This window comes from Nelusetta ayraudi, unplaced genomic scaffold, assembly GCF_046127955.1.
Source record: "Nelusetta ayraudi isolate G7.1 ecotype Tasmania unplaced genomic scaffold, CSIRO-AGI_Nayr_v1 ptg000031l, whole genome shotgun sequence".
Lineage (NCBI taxonomy): Eukaryota > Metazoa > Chordata > Actinopteri > Tetraodontiformes > Monacanthidae > Nelusetta > Nelusetta ayraudi.
Genome location: NW_027466081.1, coordinates 6,661,712 through 6,677,372, shown reverse-complemented (window position 1 = coordinate 6,677,372; position 15,661 = coordinate 6,661,712). Strand labels below are relative to the sequence as shown.

Genomic DNA, 15,661 nt, shown 5'->3' with positions numbered 1-15,661 from the left:
TCAGGTGACGTCGCTGCTCAGACGCGTCCTTCCGGAGGTGACGCCCGTGCGACTGGCCAGCATCATCGGCGTGAAGGCTCTGCCGCCGGCGGACATCAGCGACATCATCCACTCCACCGAGAAGGGCGACTGGAACAAGCTCTGCATCCTCGACATGTTCCTGGGCTGCATTGCGAAAGCGCTCACCGTGCAGCTGAAGGCCAAAGGCTCCAGCATCTCGGGCACGGCGGGCATGGCCGCCGGGAAAGGGGTCACCACCGTCACGCTGCCCATGATCTTCAACTCCAGGTAAGTTGGGTGTCTGATTCACTTTTTAAACCTTTTCTTGGTAGAATTTTCAATGCAGATAATTTCTTTCTTTTGTTTTTCTCAGTTACATCCGCAGAGGGGAGAGCCACTGGTGGATGAAGGGCTCCACTCCTCCTCAGATAGCAGAAATAATCATAAAGCTGGTTAAGGACATGGCAGCTGTAAGTTCCATTTCGTTCTGCATTTCACTCTTCCGCTGATTTGATACAAAGCTGCGTTTGGCAGTTCTGTTTCCTGTTTTCATGTCCAGTAAAGTAATATTGTGTCGTTTCCTCAGGGCCACCTGTCAGATGCTTGGTCCAGAGTCACCAAAAACGCAATCGCTGAGACCATCATAGCACTGACCAAAATGGAGGAGGAGCACCGGTCTCCTGTGCGGTGCATCGCCACCACAAGGGTAGGAACTCAGTGCAGTTTAAGTCAAATATTGAGACCATTGAAAGCATTAGCTTAATTGTCCCCTGCATTCTGTCTCATTGTTACTACAGCTGTGGCTGGCTTTAGCCTCACTCTGCGTGCTGGACCAGGACCATGTTGACAGGCTGTCCTCAGGGCGCTGGATGGGCAAAGACGGACAGCAGAAACAAATGGTGAGAAACATCAAACAACGTCAAGAGCCGCGTCCGTGAACCTATCAAACCAAATAACCTCTTGACGTCCCCGTCTTGAACCTGCAGCCCATGTGTGACAACCACGATGACGGTGAGACCGCGGCCATCATCCTGTGCAACATCTGCGGCAACCTGTGTACCGACTGCGACCGCTTCCTCCACTTGCACCGACGCACGCGCTCTCACCAGAGACAGGTTTGTGTGTCACGATCTTGCTGTTGTGTGGTCGTGTTAAATTTGCGAGTTTTGTGATCGTAGATGATGTTTTATCTGAACCCTAATGCCTTTTTCTTTTCTTTCTCCCGCAGGTGTTCAAGGAGGAGGAGGAAGCCATCAAGGTGGATCTCCATGAGGGCTGTGGGAGGACCAAACTCTTCTGGCTCATGGCTCTTGCCGACTCTAAAACGATGAAGGCGATGGTGGAGTTCAGGGAGCACACAGGTAAACCGCAACAGTGCATACCCCTTTCCTGTTTGCGACGGTTTGGCTTGTGTAAGGCCAGTTTTTTTCTCACTAATCTTCTGGTTCTTGCAGGTAAACCAGCCTCCAGCAGCTCGGACGCCTGCAGGTTCTGTGGCACGAGGAACGGAACCGAGCTGTCGGCGGTGGGCAGCGTCTGCTCCGACCCAGACTGCCAGGTTAGTTTGCGTCATCGACAAGCACCTCAGACTGCAGAATTTAATACGCTTCAGAAAACCTCACCGGTCCCTCTCGTGTTGTGTTCCTTAGGAGTACTCCAAACTGGCTTGCAGCAAAACTCACCCTTGCGGACACCCCTGCGGCGGAGTGAAGAACGAGGAGAGCTGCCTGCCCTGTCTGCATGGCTGTGACAAGAACACTGGCTGTCTGAAGCAAGATGCGGATGACATGTGCATGATCTGCTTCACGGAGGCCCTCTCGGCAGCCCCCGCAGTTCAGGTGGCTCTCGGCGACCATGTGATGTTCATCAGATCAGACGAATGCTCTTTGGCTTGTTCTCATTGTGGGCTTTGGCTCTTTGTGCTTCCTTTTTTAGTTGGACTGCACTCACGTGTTCCACCTTCAGTGCACTCGCCGCGTACTTGAAAACCGCTGGCTCGGACCGAGAATCACCTTTGGCTTCATGTTGTGTCCCATTTGCAAGGTAAAGGATTAGCGTTGCCATGCCAGCAAGATACATTAATACGAGAAAGAGGCTTTTAAAACAATGTTGCTTGTCTTTATGGTTATTGCAATTCATATTTGTGGTTCAACAATCCTACACGTTGTCGGTATGTTAGTCTGTTTACTTAGTTAAATGTTTATCTTTTTTAAATAATTAATTAAATAAATAATTGTTGTGTCCACTGCACATCAGAAAAAAAACATTTGACAACTCTGTCAAAAAATTTAACATTTATCAAAGCACTGTGCATAACATGTTAATGCCATTGATAGTTTATAATATGGAGAACAAGACCCAAGAAAAACCTTTTCAAAATCATGCAGCCTACAAACAAGAATCAAATGCCAATGCTTACAGATTCTAATCATCACCTCATTTAATTCCTGTTATCATTGGATCATTTCCTTCCTCGTCTGCAGAACAAAATCAATCACTCGGTGATAAAGGACCTGCTGGACCCGATCAAAGAGCTCTACGATGACGTGAGGAGAAAGGCTCTCATGAGGCTGGAATACGAAGGGCTGCACAAGAGCGAGGCAATAACTACGCCGGGCGCCCGTTTCCACAACGACCCCGCAGGCTTCGCCATGAACAGATATGCCTATTACGTCTGCTACAAGTGCAAGAAGGTACCATTGAGACCCGTGCCGTTCTTTTTTTTCTTCTGTGAAACACAACTTGGATGACAGGTGAACTGATGCCTGGCTCTCATTTTCAGGCCTACTTTGGAGGAGAGGCCCGCTGCGATGCCGAGGCAGGTCAAGGAGATGATTACGACCCCAGTGAGCTGATCTGCGGCGCCTGTTCTGACGTCTCCAGGGCTCAGGTGGGTCAACGGCTGCAGGTCTCGAGGCCTTTTGTGCGTCGGTTCAATAGAAAAGTCTGGAGATGTGACGACTGATTGCTTTGAAATGCCTTTTCAAATGGTGGCCTTTGAAAATTACCGGCATGGTGTTGATGGTGGATTTCCTTGGAATATGAACCTGCTTGTGGCCTGACTGTTAGAAAATGCTTTTAGAATTCTTCAAGTGCGTTTGACTGAAATGCAGGAGATGATGATATATATATTATTTATCTCAAAAATATCATACAGCCTTATATTAAAAATAATGTCTCCATCCCATTGGCAGATGTGCTCCAAGCATGGCACAGACTTCCTGGAGTATAAATGCCGGTACTGCTGCTCTGTGGCTGTTTTCTTCTGCTTTGGCACCACCCACTTCTGCAACGCTTGCCACGATGACTTCCAGCGGATGACCAGCGTCCCCAAGGAGGAACTGCCCCATTGTCCTGCAGGTGCTGTTGACTACATTTCTTTGGAAAGAGCTAAATCATTCCCAAGGACAGAGTGAAATAAAAAGCATGCATATTTATATTTGACATTGTTTTTAATCCTTTTGTTCACAGGGCCAAAGGGTAAGCAGCTGGAGGGAACAGAGTGCCCCTTGCACGTGGTTCACCCACCAACGGGGGAGGAGTTTGCCCTGGGCTGTGGGGTCTGCAGAAACGCCCACACCTTCTAAAACTGCAAGACTGTAACTGGAAGCCAGTCTGTCTACTGTGATTTCTCCCCTGCGGCTGAGGCCCAGCGGTGTGAGGCTCAGCTCTTGCATGGTCACGTCTCCTGGGCACTGGACCAAGTTTCTGCTCTGTGCCAAGAGTCCTCAGGTCTGCTTCCCCCTTGCCCCCCGCCCCCTTCTGCTGACATCAGTACCAAGGTTCTGCCGCAGACCCCCGGCCAGAGCTCCTCTGGATGCAGAGTAGCCTGAATTGAAAAAGAACAATAGAATTTAAAAAGAAGAAGAAGAAAAAAAAAAGAAGAAATAACTTGTGACGTGTTTGCATGCGGCCGTTGTACTCCCTCGGCTTCTATAGACGTTACACTCCTCCTGATCACTCAAGTGTAACAGAATAAATATTGAATATTAAACAAATTTGCTTTGAGGCAACTGTGGATCAGATTGAGTTGGAAAAAAAAATAGAGGAACAGGCCGTATTTCCAGCTTCCTAACTTCAAATTTAAATTGTATGTATACTTTTTTTTTCGTATTCTTGTACAGTATTCTCCACTGTCAAGTGCACCATGGGTTGAAGGACGAAAAAAAAAAAGAACTGAGTTGGTGAATACGACTGTTAAGAACATTATGTTTGGGAGGAAAATAGTGTACGATTTATCTAATCTTGTATATAATGATACTATTCAAAATAGCTGTATTCTGAAGTTGCTACTCTTCACTTCTGTTTTGTTTGATATTCTGGGTTATGTTTTGAGCCAGAACTTTTAATGAAGTGCAATACTGGGTGTGCCTCCTATTTTGCAGCTGTTTAACCTATGGAATGTATGTCAATAAAAGCCACTGTACATTTTTATACAGTAGACAGTTGTAATTCCCCTTCCCCCTCTCTCTCTTCTTTATGTCCAATGTCTTCTGTTGTCTGGAAAACGGGAAGGGGGAACCTGGCACATGCAGTGAATGAAGGTGGATGTACATCCTGTTTGAAACTCTGTTAAATATACAACGTACCAAATCCTACTGGAATACGGGGACTGATCACGACTCATTGATATGGGGGGCCCCCTCGTCTTCACACCAAATAAAATTGTGCACCTGTAATGCTTTTCCCGAGTAGGAGGCATGGGGATGGGGGATCATACGAACAGAGTGTGGATATGAAGCAGCTGCTGTTATATAAAAAAAAAGCTTAATACTTGTGAATCTGCTCTGTAATATCTGTGGTGGATGGAGTTGAATGGTAATAAAACCAGGTTCTCTGTTTCGCAAAGTATACACTGGTCCTCGTTTCTTTTTAAACAGTGGGTTACACATTAGTTCCATGTGTTATTATTTAATCAAGTTTATGGTTCTGATGGCGTTGTATTTCTGTAAACACAACGCTCGTAAATTATAGCCAGTTGAACAGAGATTAGAAAAATATGAAGATGTGCGGCTCTTTCCGTATTTGCGGCATACAAATTGCGGACCTTAACGCGTCTACGTCAAACAATTCATTCGGCTGTTCGGCTGACATATAACTATTGTACTGTAAGGTCTTTGGAAGCCAAATGACATGACAAGATTTCCTTTTGACTTTACAAACAGCAAGACAAACTATCAAGTGTATTTTATTTCAAGCTATCGAGTGAGTCGTCGTTTTTACACAGGCGATCTTCACCACCAGCCATTTCACATTACATTTCCCATGATGCACCGCTGCTGTAACAACAACACTTCGCCATTTCAGACTTAGGAGGGGGCCGTAACTCCCGCGAAGGAATTGGGTCAGCCGAGCGACGGAACCATCCTCCGGTCGTTTCTTTTCTGAGGCATATCCTCTCTCTTTTCCGTCGCTTAAACAGGGCCAATATTGTTCTCCGATGCGTATTATTTGGCTGGTGCGAATGAGTTTTTCCAGCGTGTGCCCGGGCTAAGGAGTCACACCAGTCGTCGGATTTTCCTGCTAGCGGCTAATAAGCTAGCTGAGTGTAAACAACAAGGTACGTTGCTTGGCTTGGGCAGCTCGTAAACGTTGCTTATCGACTCGAAGAAGCAGAAATATGTCAGCGCAGCCGTTCATATCGTGTAAATACGCCTTTTTAAACCAAGTAATTGGGGCTAAGTGCCCCTTGAATTTAATTTTAAGTTCTTGTAATCCTTGGAGCTACCATTAAATGTAGCTAACGAAGCTAACGTTTACTCCGGTGGACGCTGTGAATGCAATTTAGTGGCAACGGATGCAACTTTCCGCCAACGTAATTTAATGCAAATGTGTTAACAGTTCAAGTTTAACTGAACTACGTGTCACTTAAGATGTATGTTTTTATTGCTCTGTGTTTTAAATCAATATATTGATATATATGTGCTTGTATAAGCGTGGCCTTTCGGCTAATGTAGCTTTTAGCCATGTCTAATTTACCATAACGATTGTTTTCAGATTTAAACTGGTGCGTTTGAAATGCGATTTAATTATTTACTTTACTTAGTCAGAGAAAACGAAACGGATACTTAAGGTTACCATAGTGTCCCATTTCCCAGCTAGTTTGATCACTCCCGAACAGACGATGTTAGTTATGTCTTGAGCAAAAAATAATAATAATTCACCGTTTACTGCAAATTTGCAGAGGTTACTTGTTTTCGTATCATTGGATGACAATTCTAGAAGGAAATTTAGTTTCAAACATCAAATTTTAAGGACCACTTTAAAACAAATGTGTATTTCTGTTGGTGGTTTGGTTGGTTGGTGTTGATGGTGGCAACTCATCTGATCTCAGCAAATTATTGTTTTAAGAATTGAGCAGGTATTATATAAATTTTCTTCACCCTGCTCCTTTCCAATTGCTTGATTGGAATGAATGAATAAATAACCCGTAAATATGCATCCATCATGTTGATAGGCAATATGCATCCTGCTGCATTGTAACACGCGCTTTGTCTCCATTTCTCAGCATGAAGCGGATGAAAGGAGGAGAGGAGGACAGCGGCGGCTCCTCCAGCAGCGGCTCGCCGGAGGCGTGCAAGAAGGTGCGGACGGGCGAGGACGCAGATGCGGAGGCGGCGGCCGTGGCCTGCGAATCGACGGAATCCAACTGGGCACGGCTGCCTCAGGAGCTCCTGCTGCACATCTTTCAGTACCTTCCCCTCCTGGACCGGGCCTTCGCCTCCCAGGTGTGCCGCGAGTGGAACGAGGCGTTCCACATGCCGGAGTTGTGGAGATGCTTCGAGTTCGAGCTCAACCAGCCGGCCAGCTCCTACCTAAAAGCCACACACCCGGATCTCATCAAGCAGATCATCAAGAGACACTCCAACCACCTGCAGTATGTCAGCTTCAAGGTAACTGTGGGGGAAACGTGTCAATATTCAGTTTTTTTTCTTCATGTAAATCCCAGTTTGTTTTTTAATCAATTAATATTGTGATATTTTCCGTCCCTCAGGTGGACAGCAGCACAGAGTCGGCCGAGGCGGCGTGTGACATTCTCTCTCAGTTGGTCAACTGCTCGCTGAAGACCTTGGGTCTCATCTCTACCGCCAGGCCAAGTTTCATGGAAGTCCCAAAGGTTGGCATTGGCGCTCTTTGTTCAGTTCTTCCTAGAGACGTTAACAATTAATGGATTATTGATTAATTGAAGAATTTAATCGATTAAATTAGTCACAATGAATTGAACATTTTTTACATGGGTAGTTAATATCATGATAACAGTGTAGTGGCAGGAAAGAGCAGTACACCTGTAGTTACTGTGATGGTCATAATAAACCTAGAACAAGTTACTTTTAAACAACTTCAAAAAAGGAAAAAGTTAGAATAGACCTTGCTTCTACGTAACAACGTGGCTGTGTGTTCAGTTCAGAATGAAAAGTTGCTTGCTTTGGATTGAACTTTTATGGGAATATTAATGATGAGGTTGGCAAAAGTGGCTTCATTTTCTAAAGTAGAAGGCTTAAATTAGGGCAACTGGACTCGTTCTAGCGATCTTGAAGACGTCTTGCTTCTCATCCGAAAGTGCTTCCTCAGTTCAGTACTGAGGAACAAGATGACCCGGATGACTGAGAAGCCTCATTTTCTCTTTTCCGCAGTCCCACTTCATCTCGGCGCTGACCGTGGTGTTTGTCAACTCCAAATCGCTGTCCTCGCTGAAGATCGACGACACTCCGGTGGACGACCCGTCTCTGAAGGTCCTGGTGGCCAACAACAGCGACACGCTCAAACTGCTGAAGATGAGCAGCTGCCCTCACGTCTCCCCCGCAGGTATTGTGTGCACGGAAAACGCCCTCTCGGCTGCTGCTGAATAGCGTCCGGTGCAAAGTTTTTACCACCCGCCCATGTTTATTGTCAAGATGGTCCCGTGCAATGGGAAAAACTGTGTTGAGCTGTCCCCTGTCCCCATGGTGCAACTCACTTTGTGTGAACTAGTGATTTTCCGTTAGCCTTATCTTATTCTGCTGGGGGAAGGGAGTCTGCACTTTGCATTGTCCACCTATGCCTAAGTCTAAAGGTGGTTGAACTGCAGACGGATGCTCCTTTGTTTCCAAAGATCTGCAGGGCGTCCTATTGTTCCTGCCTGTCTCAGTTTATCTTCTGATCGGCAGGGTTTGCATTCCTTCTCTGTCGTAAACAAACGCCCTGTGAGGCTCTTTCCCTTTCCTGGGCTCTTTGCACTTTTGCAACCACTGCCTGTGTGTGTGTGACCAGAGCTCCGCTAAATTAATCTCAATGCAGAACAGTTGGCTGTTGATGGTCTTTCTCTGCAGTTGTTCATTTTTCCACCCCACCCGTGAAGTATTTTTATCCTGCGGTTTATCTTGAACTTTTCCTTTGTCCGTGTTGCCCCGGCTTGATGTCAGCCACGACAATAGGAGCGAACAGTTTCTCCCCATTTGAATGCTCTTCACCGGACGCATGATAACGGCAGCATCAGTTCCTGTAATGTGAAGCACAACTATTATCTGATGTCTGTCGAACAATGGCACTTGTGTGTTTGCAGGGATCCTGTGCGTGGCCGACCAGTGCCACGGCCTGAGGGAGCTGGCGCTCAACTACCACCTGCTGAGCGACGAGCTGCTGCTGGCGCTCTCGTCGGAGAAGCACGTGCACCTGGAGCACCTGCGCATCGACGTGGTGAGCGAGAACCCCGGGCAGCACTTCCACACCATCAAGAAGAGCAGCTGGGACGCCATGGTGCGGCACTCGCCCAAGTTCAGCCTGGTCATGTACTTCTTCCTGTACGAGGACGAGTTCGGGCCCTTCTTCAACGAGGAGATCCCCGTCACGCACCTCTACTTCGGCCGCTCCGTCAGCAAGGAGGTGCTGGGCCGCGTGGGCCTCCACTGCCCCCGCCTGGTGGAGCTGGTGGTGTGCGCCAACGGCCTGCGGCCCCTGGACGAGGAGCTCATCCGCATCGCCAAGCACTGCACGCAGCTGTCGGCCATCGGCCTGGGCGAGTGCGAGGTGTCGTGCAGCGCCTTCGTGGAGTTCGTCAAGATGTGCGGCCGCCGCCTCTCGCAGCTCTCCATCATGGAGGAGGTCCTCATCCCGGACCACAAGTACACCCTGGACGAGATCCACTGGGAGGTGTCCAAGCACCTGGGTCGCGTCTGGTTCCCGGACATGATGCCCACCTGGTAGGGGGCCCGGAGCCGGGGTGGGGCCGCGCAGGAGTTCACCGGTGAGGTGGAGTTTGACGTCGCCGGTACCGAGACATTGCCGAGCGGGTCGCAGGATGTTCGGTACCGGCCGCTGGACTCCCGCGTGCTGGGCTGCGGACACACCAATGAAACGCAAAATCTCTCCACAAACGTCACGCCGCCGTACGGACCTTCTTTTTTTTTTCTTTCTTTTTTTTTTTTGTCTCATAAACTGCAGAATCTGCTTTGTCCAACACTGACTGGAGGCGGTCAGTCGGGCTTCTCTCACCAGTACAGCCACCAAATCGACGCTGGCGTAATTATTGGAGTAATAAGCAATGTTTTTTCTAACTGCAAACAGAGTTCTATGGACCTTCTAGCCTGCGTGCGTGTCTGCGCGCAAATGCAGATGTGAGCGTTTTCATCGCTTCATTTGTTTGTTTTTTTAAATTTCGGCCGATAAATCGCACATTTGCATGTTACTTTCGCACTCGGCCTCCCGAGGAGAAAAAAAATAAAAAGTTCTGTTTTCTGCACTCTGCAACAAAACAAGGCGTCGGACATTTCCTCATAGCTTAGTTATTTGTATATAGCACGCGGTGGGACGTCGTCTGGCAGCGCGAGGCTCCGTCAGGCTGCCCGCCACCTCATTTTGAAATACTTTAAAGCGCCAGACGAGTTTGACGGCCTTCGAGGTTCGGAGTTCAGTCGTGCAGAATGATCGCCAGGTGGAAGTTGGCATCGGGAGAAACGGTGAAGTGCGTGCGTGTGTATAGGTCTCTATCTTTGTGACGTGAACTTGTACAGTGTTGACTATCGTCATAGTTTTATTTTCTCCTGCTCACGCAGACGTTTTCCTTTCTGCCGCGTCTCAATTGGCCTCCGACGGAGGAAGGAAAAGTGCTCCCAATCAGCGACTCCATAAAGCACCTTAGATGTAAAACCAAATAGTAGTTGGGACAAATCACATCCTTCTCCCCCCCCCGATGGAAGGGAATGAGATTGTTTGTGTTTGTAGAGCTCCAATTCATTTTTTTTCAATTGGATCCTGATTCTAAACGATGAGGATTTTCACTGCGCCGAAGATCTGTTGAACCAGACCCGGGCAGCAGCTTAAAATTATAGCCTGAAAATATAATCTATGTATATATAAATGGTGCAAAGATATATTTATGTATATAATTCAGAATAAGCAGGTAGATATTGATGAGTAATCCAACCTTCAACATCAGATGCTTACGACGCACGTCCGGAAAAGGCAAAGCTGTCGGTTTTGTTCTTTCGGCTGCGAGAATTTCTCTTTATAGGTTTCATTTTTTTCTTCTGCTATTTGCCTGTCAAAGCTCCGCAACGCTGTCGTGAATAATTCGACCCCCCCCCCCCTCTCTCTCGGCCCACCGCCGCCGCGTATCGCGCTGGGAGGGGTCGCTCACGGCTTCATCGACACCCTGCAGGAAAATCTCTCCAAGTCCAAAGCAACCAACCAATCGCATCAGTCACAGATATGTTTGGCAAGTCAGATGAGTGAAACGAAAAGTTTTTTTTCCTTTAAGAAGGAAGTCAAATACATCTGTATATATAAAACGCTGTGTGTTTGATGATGATTATTATTATGAATAGAAATGTACCTATTTCTTTATTTCGCCCTCTGTCAGGGTCTGAAGTTTCCTTAACCAACGGCTCGTGTCTTTTGGTTTGTTTCCTTTTTCTTTCTTTGGTTTTTGTTTTTTTTTTTTTGAACCAGACTGCAAGTTAACCCTTAAATAGATGGATCTGTTTTTCATACATGGTCACTAGATGACATGAAATGTGTAATTTATTGATGTGGATACTGCTTTTGTAAGGAATTCCTGTTTTCTCTCCAGAAAGAAGCAGTTTGCGTAAGCAGCAAGCAGACGAGCAGCAGGATCAAGTTGTTTTTTTTTTTTGTTTTTTTTTAATTTGTTTGGGGAGTCAGGCTTTTGTCACAGCCTTCACAGATTTATTTATTTTTTGTTGCATGCAGGTTGTCCAAATGTCAGCTACTGTTTGTTAACAAAGGTAATTTCAACAATCTAAAAAAAGAAAAAAATCCCCCACACATTGAGTTAAATTTTTATTATTCCAGCTATAAAATCAAATGTATGGAAGCCAAAATTTGAGAAAATTTAAAGATGATTAGGCTAAAGATAAATATATTATATATATATAATATAATTTTTATTTTTTTTATTTTTTTTAAAAAAAAAGGTTCATTTTAGTATGTTTGGGCAGCGCTGCATGTCAAAATGACTTTTAGTTGTCGAACCAAATTGACATCTTTTCCTCCACTTTCTATTCCATTGATCTGTGTTTAAATGAAGACAGCCAGTCACGCCGAGTCGCCGTCTCTGCTTCTATTCTTAATTTTTTGCGTTGTTCTGTTTGGACTTGAAACGGCCCGTTCTCAAAAGTTAATTTCTAGTTATCAATGAAGTCATTTCCTGTGGCCACCAGGTTGGCGCGTCTGCACGACGTCACCTCGGTGGCGCAGCAAACATATCGCCTGACCGTCATCCATACTGTGTGCTGTGCATCAGACGGTTGCAGTGACGGGCAGCTCAGAAGTGAAGGCTGGGTCTTGTGTCATGCTCGTAGCTGGGCGATTAAGAACCCCAAACTCGGGTTTTGACTTGATCCATTCAATTAGGTTTGACTAGGAAGTCAACAAGTTCCGACTTGCTGTCCTTACGTTTTGCTTCTGTATGGCAAATGCTTTGTCTACCTTGCTCTGCTGGTCACTTGTCTTGGAGTTTGACTTGTTTTAGACATGTGATCTCATAACAGTAATAAAAACAAATTGTGAATGTACCTCAGTTCTGTTGCATTTATTAACAAAAGGTAAAAAAAAAATTACAGGAAATGTTAGAGAGGGCGGCCTAACCGCCGCCGCCGTGACTCACAGACAGAAGATGTACAAGCTGCTTCGTGTTTGCACAAATTAACAAGAACGCTTGTGTAGAAACGGAAGACTGTTCTTTGTAAAGCAGCTTATTGTTTTAGAGTGGTATCGTTTTAAAAACAAGGCTTTTTAAAAATAATTAATGTTTTTCATTTTTCATTGTGAAATTTAGGTTCACAGGAAAAATTGCCGCTTATCAATTAATCCTCAATCGATCGATGAGGTCAATCAACTAACGATGAATGAATGAATCGATAATTTGCATCCATAAAAGGAACAAATTGTTGTTATTATCTTTTATTATCTCTGGCTCCGGACAATCTTAAGGCAAACACAGGAAGACATCATGGGATACTGGTTTTCAGTGCTTCAGGACAGGAGGTATCACGGCAGAGGCACCTCTTCATATGTGATCTGGATGTACGGGGGCTTCATGGGCAGGTGCCAGTACTCAAAGTTGTAGTACAGATAGAAGCTGTGATCCAAAACCACCTTTTTATAGGCCTCCAACAGGCTAAAGGCCAGATCCGCAAACGACTGGTGCGGCCTGAACGCGTGGTAAAACTCCCGGATGTCCACGGCCAGATTCTTCAGCGCCGGCTGTCCGAAGATGGCGCTGTCGTTGCCGAGGTAGGTGGGCTCCCCGCTGTACAGGTAGATCTTGGTGTAGTTGGTCTGAGTCCGGCTCGACAGTCTGGCCCCGAGTTCGACCAGCTTCCTGTAGGTGCGGTGGATGAACTGGGAGCAGTCGTAAGACTCGAACCACACGGTGGCGTTGGGACCCGGGTCCGAGCGAACCGTCCACGTCTCGTAATAGATGCCAGTCCTGTTGTCGTCCTGAACCCACTGGGCCATGTCATTAAACTGGTTCCCTGAAGGAAAAAAAAAAAAAGGATTTGAAGAATTTGCGTAATCTAGGAAATAAGAGTTCCAAGTGTTTCTACATCCACGAGTATCAGTCTGCATCTTTTTTGTGCTGTTATCTGGTCTTTACGTGTAGAAATAACATCCAAAAATAGCAGCTACTGCAAAATTAGCACTTTTAGCATAGATCTGTCACATTTATAAGTACGATGATATGTTGCATGTGAAAACAACTAGATTGAAATTCTGCAACATGAATGTGAAAGATAATCTCAACGTCAAAGGTACCAACAAAAGAACAATGATCCTTTGGCCCCGTTGTGACAACAGGTGACGCTATTCTCCACTAAAATCTGACCTGAAATCTCTCCTATTTTCTCCAAGGTGCCATTCTGTTGCCAGTGTAGGTCATCGATGCCCTCAAAAAAGCAGGCAGCTCCCTGGTTGCACCAGAAGGGGGCGAACTGCTCCGGCCTGACGTGTGGGAAGGTGCAGTTTCCCAGCTGGAACAGCTCGTACCACTCCATGGTGTAGTTGGACCCCGTCTCCGAGCTGCTGAACCCGATGGCATCGTGCATGATGTGCTGTGGAGACGACGCAGACACACACAAAAAAACGAACCAGCTTTCTCTTAATTCACTCTTAATAGTTTTCAGATTTCTTATTTACAAACGGATGAGTCCAGGTTTATCGTACTTACAATTTTCCCCAGCAAATCGCCGTACTTGAACTCCCACACGGGTGCTTGCAGGCGGTACACCGAGATGACGTCGCTGTCTCTCATGTAGGGGAAGCGTCCGTCTCGGTCCCCGGTGGGACAGAAGGGGTAGAGGGCTTGGCAGTAGGAGTCCGCATCGGGTCGGCGATCGAAGCGTCTGTGGACGACAAAGAGAGAAAAGACTGAAACAACTCAAACTGTCAGGCGGCGTTGCCATACGCAGACGCGTGTAATTGGAACTATTCCTAACCCGAGAGTTCCACGAACTGAGCGCAGAATAACTTATCAGGACCAAGCACACAGTGCATTGAAGCAGCACTACCTTAAAATTATGATAGCAAAATAGTTTCTGCAATTGACTGCCTTGAAACAGGAAGTGTGACATCTCTGGCACTGGCACAGTTGCACCTGGCTGGCCTGCTCCAAGACTTTAGAACCTTCATTTCCTGCCCTGCACTGCACTCGGTCACGACAGCACACCCATCCAATCTAGTCGGACACTGGTTGCAAAGTCCCATCCCTGGGCAGCTGAGAGCACACAGTGCACTCAGTATGTTTACAGTCAGAGCTTAATCAGACTAAACTCATAATTCGGTTTTCTCGTGTAATCGGACTTCCCTCCTTGTCCCAGTTTACGTAAAGTAAATCTTCAAAAATGATTCTTACCATTAACGCTTTAAGGTAGAAAGAACTAAACTTCAACTTGCTTTGAAAGCGATCCGTATAAAATATCTGTTTATGTATATGAATGTTTACATCCATCCCATGACCATTGAGTTTATGGATATCCAAATTCTAATTAGAGGCAGTACGTCTTATTTGTAAAATAAATAAATAAAATGAGATACTAAACATTCTGTAAATCGCACTACTGCATGCGTGATGCCAAACAACACAGAGTTACATCCAAACCGACAGCGAGTTCTGTCTCGAAAACTCTTTGAACCGGTTTGTGTGGCTGTAAATTCGAATCATGTGCTCGGTGCAGGTCACTGAAGTTGAGTCAAACTGTCACAATGTTCAGCAGAACACACCAAAACTTTTGTACACTGTCGTCGTGTGTCCCGACTCCTCCAATCTGAATATTTACCGCAGTATTTGACTCTTAACAAACTGTATTTAATGCCCCCCGTCACATGACTTGCATGCGGAAGCGTGGGTCTCTCGGTCGGGTCCTACCTGTAGGGGACGGGCCACTGCTGCCGCCGGCCACTGACGCTGAGCGGAGCGGCGGCCTGGAGCAACAGTAGCGGCAGCAGCAGCAGCAGCAACAGCGGGAGGCTCGGCATCATAAAGGCCTCCCTGTGACTCATAGTCCGGCTTCAGTAACACGCTGAGGAGAAGCTCTCACACGAACACCGTCGCCATCGTCCCTCCACCAAGCCTCTGGGAGGCGGGGACGGGAGGACTTCCTCCTCGCTGGTCACGTGGTTTTTGTTGGTATACGAAATCACATGACTCGAGTGTATCATGTGAACGTTGTTAGGGCGAAATGTACGAAGGAAAATGTATGGAAAATACAGAATATTAGTATTAATCTGCCCTATTTTCTTTTCTATTATTCTGTTTAATTTGGTTATTTGGTGGGGGGAGTTATTTTTCAAAGAAAATATAAAAGAGGCTTAAAAACTTATTACAATATTTTGGTCATTCAACACAAATTTAATTTATTATAATTTTTTTCGAATAGTGTAGATTATGTATTAAGGTAATTTAGCATGTTTACGTGAATCTAATTCGTGATATGCTCAGGTCTTTCCACGGGGTGGCGCTGCAGCTCTTTCGCCGCTGCAGCCGTTTCGGTTTTATTTAAATCAGCAAATTGCCTTTTATCTATCTGAATAATATAATGTAATTAAATATTTTTTTCTTTGAATACATTTTTAAATCTACAGATTATTTTTGTCTATATCTTTTAGTATTTCCTCGAATCAAATCCATTTGATGTCATGTTCGTGCCTATCCACAGGGTGGCGC

At 46.0% G+C, this 15,661-nt stretch overlaps 3 protein-coding genes across 19 annotated transcripts in view; 2 read left to right on the top strand and 1 right to left on the bottom strand.

Moving 5' to 3' along the window:
- The window catches only part of mycbp2 (MYC binding protein 2), a 51,034-nt gene extending 46,185 nt beyond the window's left edge, over positions 1–4,849 (top strand). For all 17 annotated transcript variants that reach the window (XM_076031132.1, XM_076031127.1, XM_076031131.1 and 14 more), the window contains 13 exons: positions 5–288; positions 374–470; positions 587–706; positions 798–899; positions 987–1,115; positions 1,229–1,361; positions 1,455–1,558; positions 1,650–1,838; positions 1,936–2,043; positions 2,484–2,693; positions 2,783–2,890; positions 3,195–3,360; positions 3,472–4,849. In XM_076031132.1, coding sequence (XP_075887247.1) covers positions 5–288; positions 374–470; positions 587–706; positions 798–899; positions 987–1,115; positions 1,229–1,361; positions 1,455–1,558; positions 1,650–1,838; positions 1,936–2,043; positions 2,484–2,693; positions 2,783–2,890; positions 3,195–3,360; positions 3,472–3,587 — 1,866 coding nt within the window. In that variant the 3' untranslated portion in view covers positions 3,588–4,849. The remainder of the gene's footprint in view (positions 1–4; positions 289–373; positions 471–586; positions 707–797; positions 900–986; positions 1,116–1,228; positions 1,362–1,454; positions 1,559–1,649; positions 1,839–1,935; positions 2,044–2,483; positions 2,694–2,782; positions 2,891–3,194; positions 3,361–3,471) is intronic.
- A 427-nt stretch (positions 4,850–5,276) lies between these two features.
- fbxl3a (F-box and leucine-rich repeat protein 3a) lies at positions 5,277–12,011 on the top strand. Its single transcript, XM_076031158.1, has 5 exons — positions 5,277–5,560; positions 6,509–6,893; positions 6,995–7,117; positions 7,635–7,806; positions 8,543–12,011. The coding sequence occupies exons 2-5, from the start codon at positions 6,510–6,512 to the stop codon at positions 9,181–9,183; spliced, it is 1,320 nt and encodes a 439-aa protein (XP_075887273.1). The 5' UTR covers positions 5,277–5,560; position 6,509; the 3' UTR covers positions 9,184–12,011.
- On the bottom strand, positions 11,408–15,095 carry cln5 (CLN5 lysosomal BMP synthase). Its single transcript, XM_076031160.1, has 4 exons — positions 14,864–15,095; positions 13,667–13,841; positions 13,325–13,550; positions 11,408–12,974 (listed from the first exon to the last, which is right to left on the bottom strand). Exons 1-4 carry the CDS (start codon positions 14,995–14,997, stop codon positions 12,487–12,489), a joined length of 1,023 nt encoding a protein of 340 aa, XP_075887275.1. The 5' UTR covers positions 14,998–15,095; the 3' UTR covers positions 11,408–12,486.
- Between the last annotated feature and the right edge of the window lie 566 nt (positions 15,096–15,661).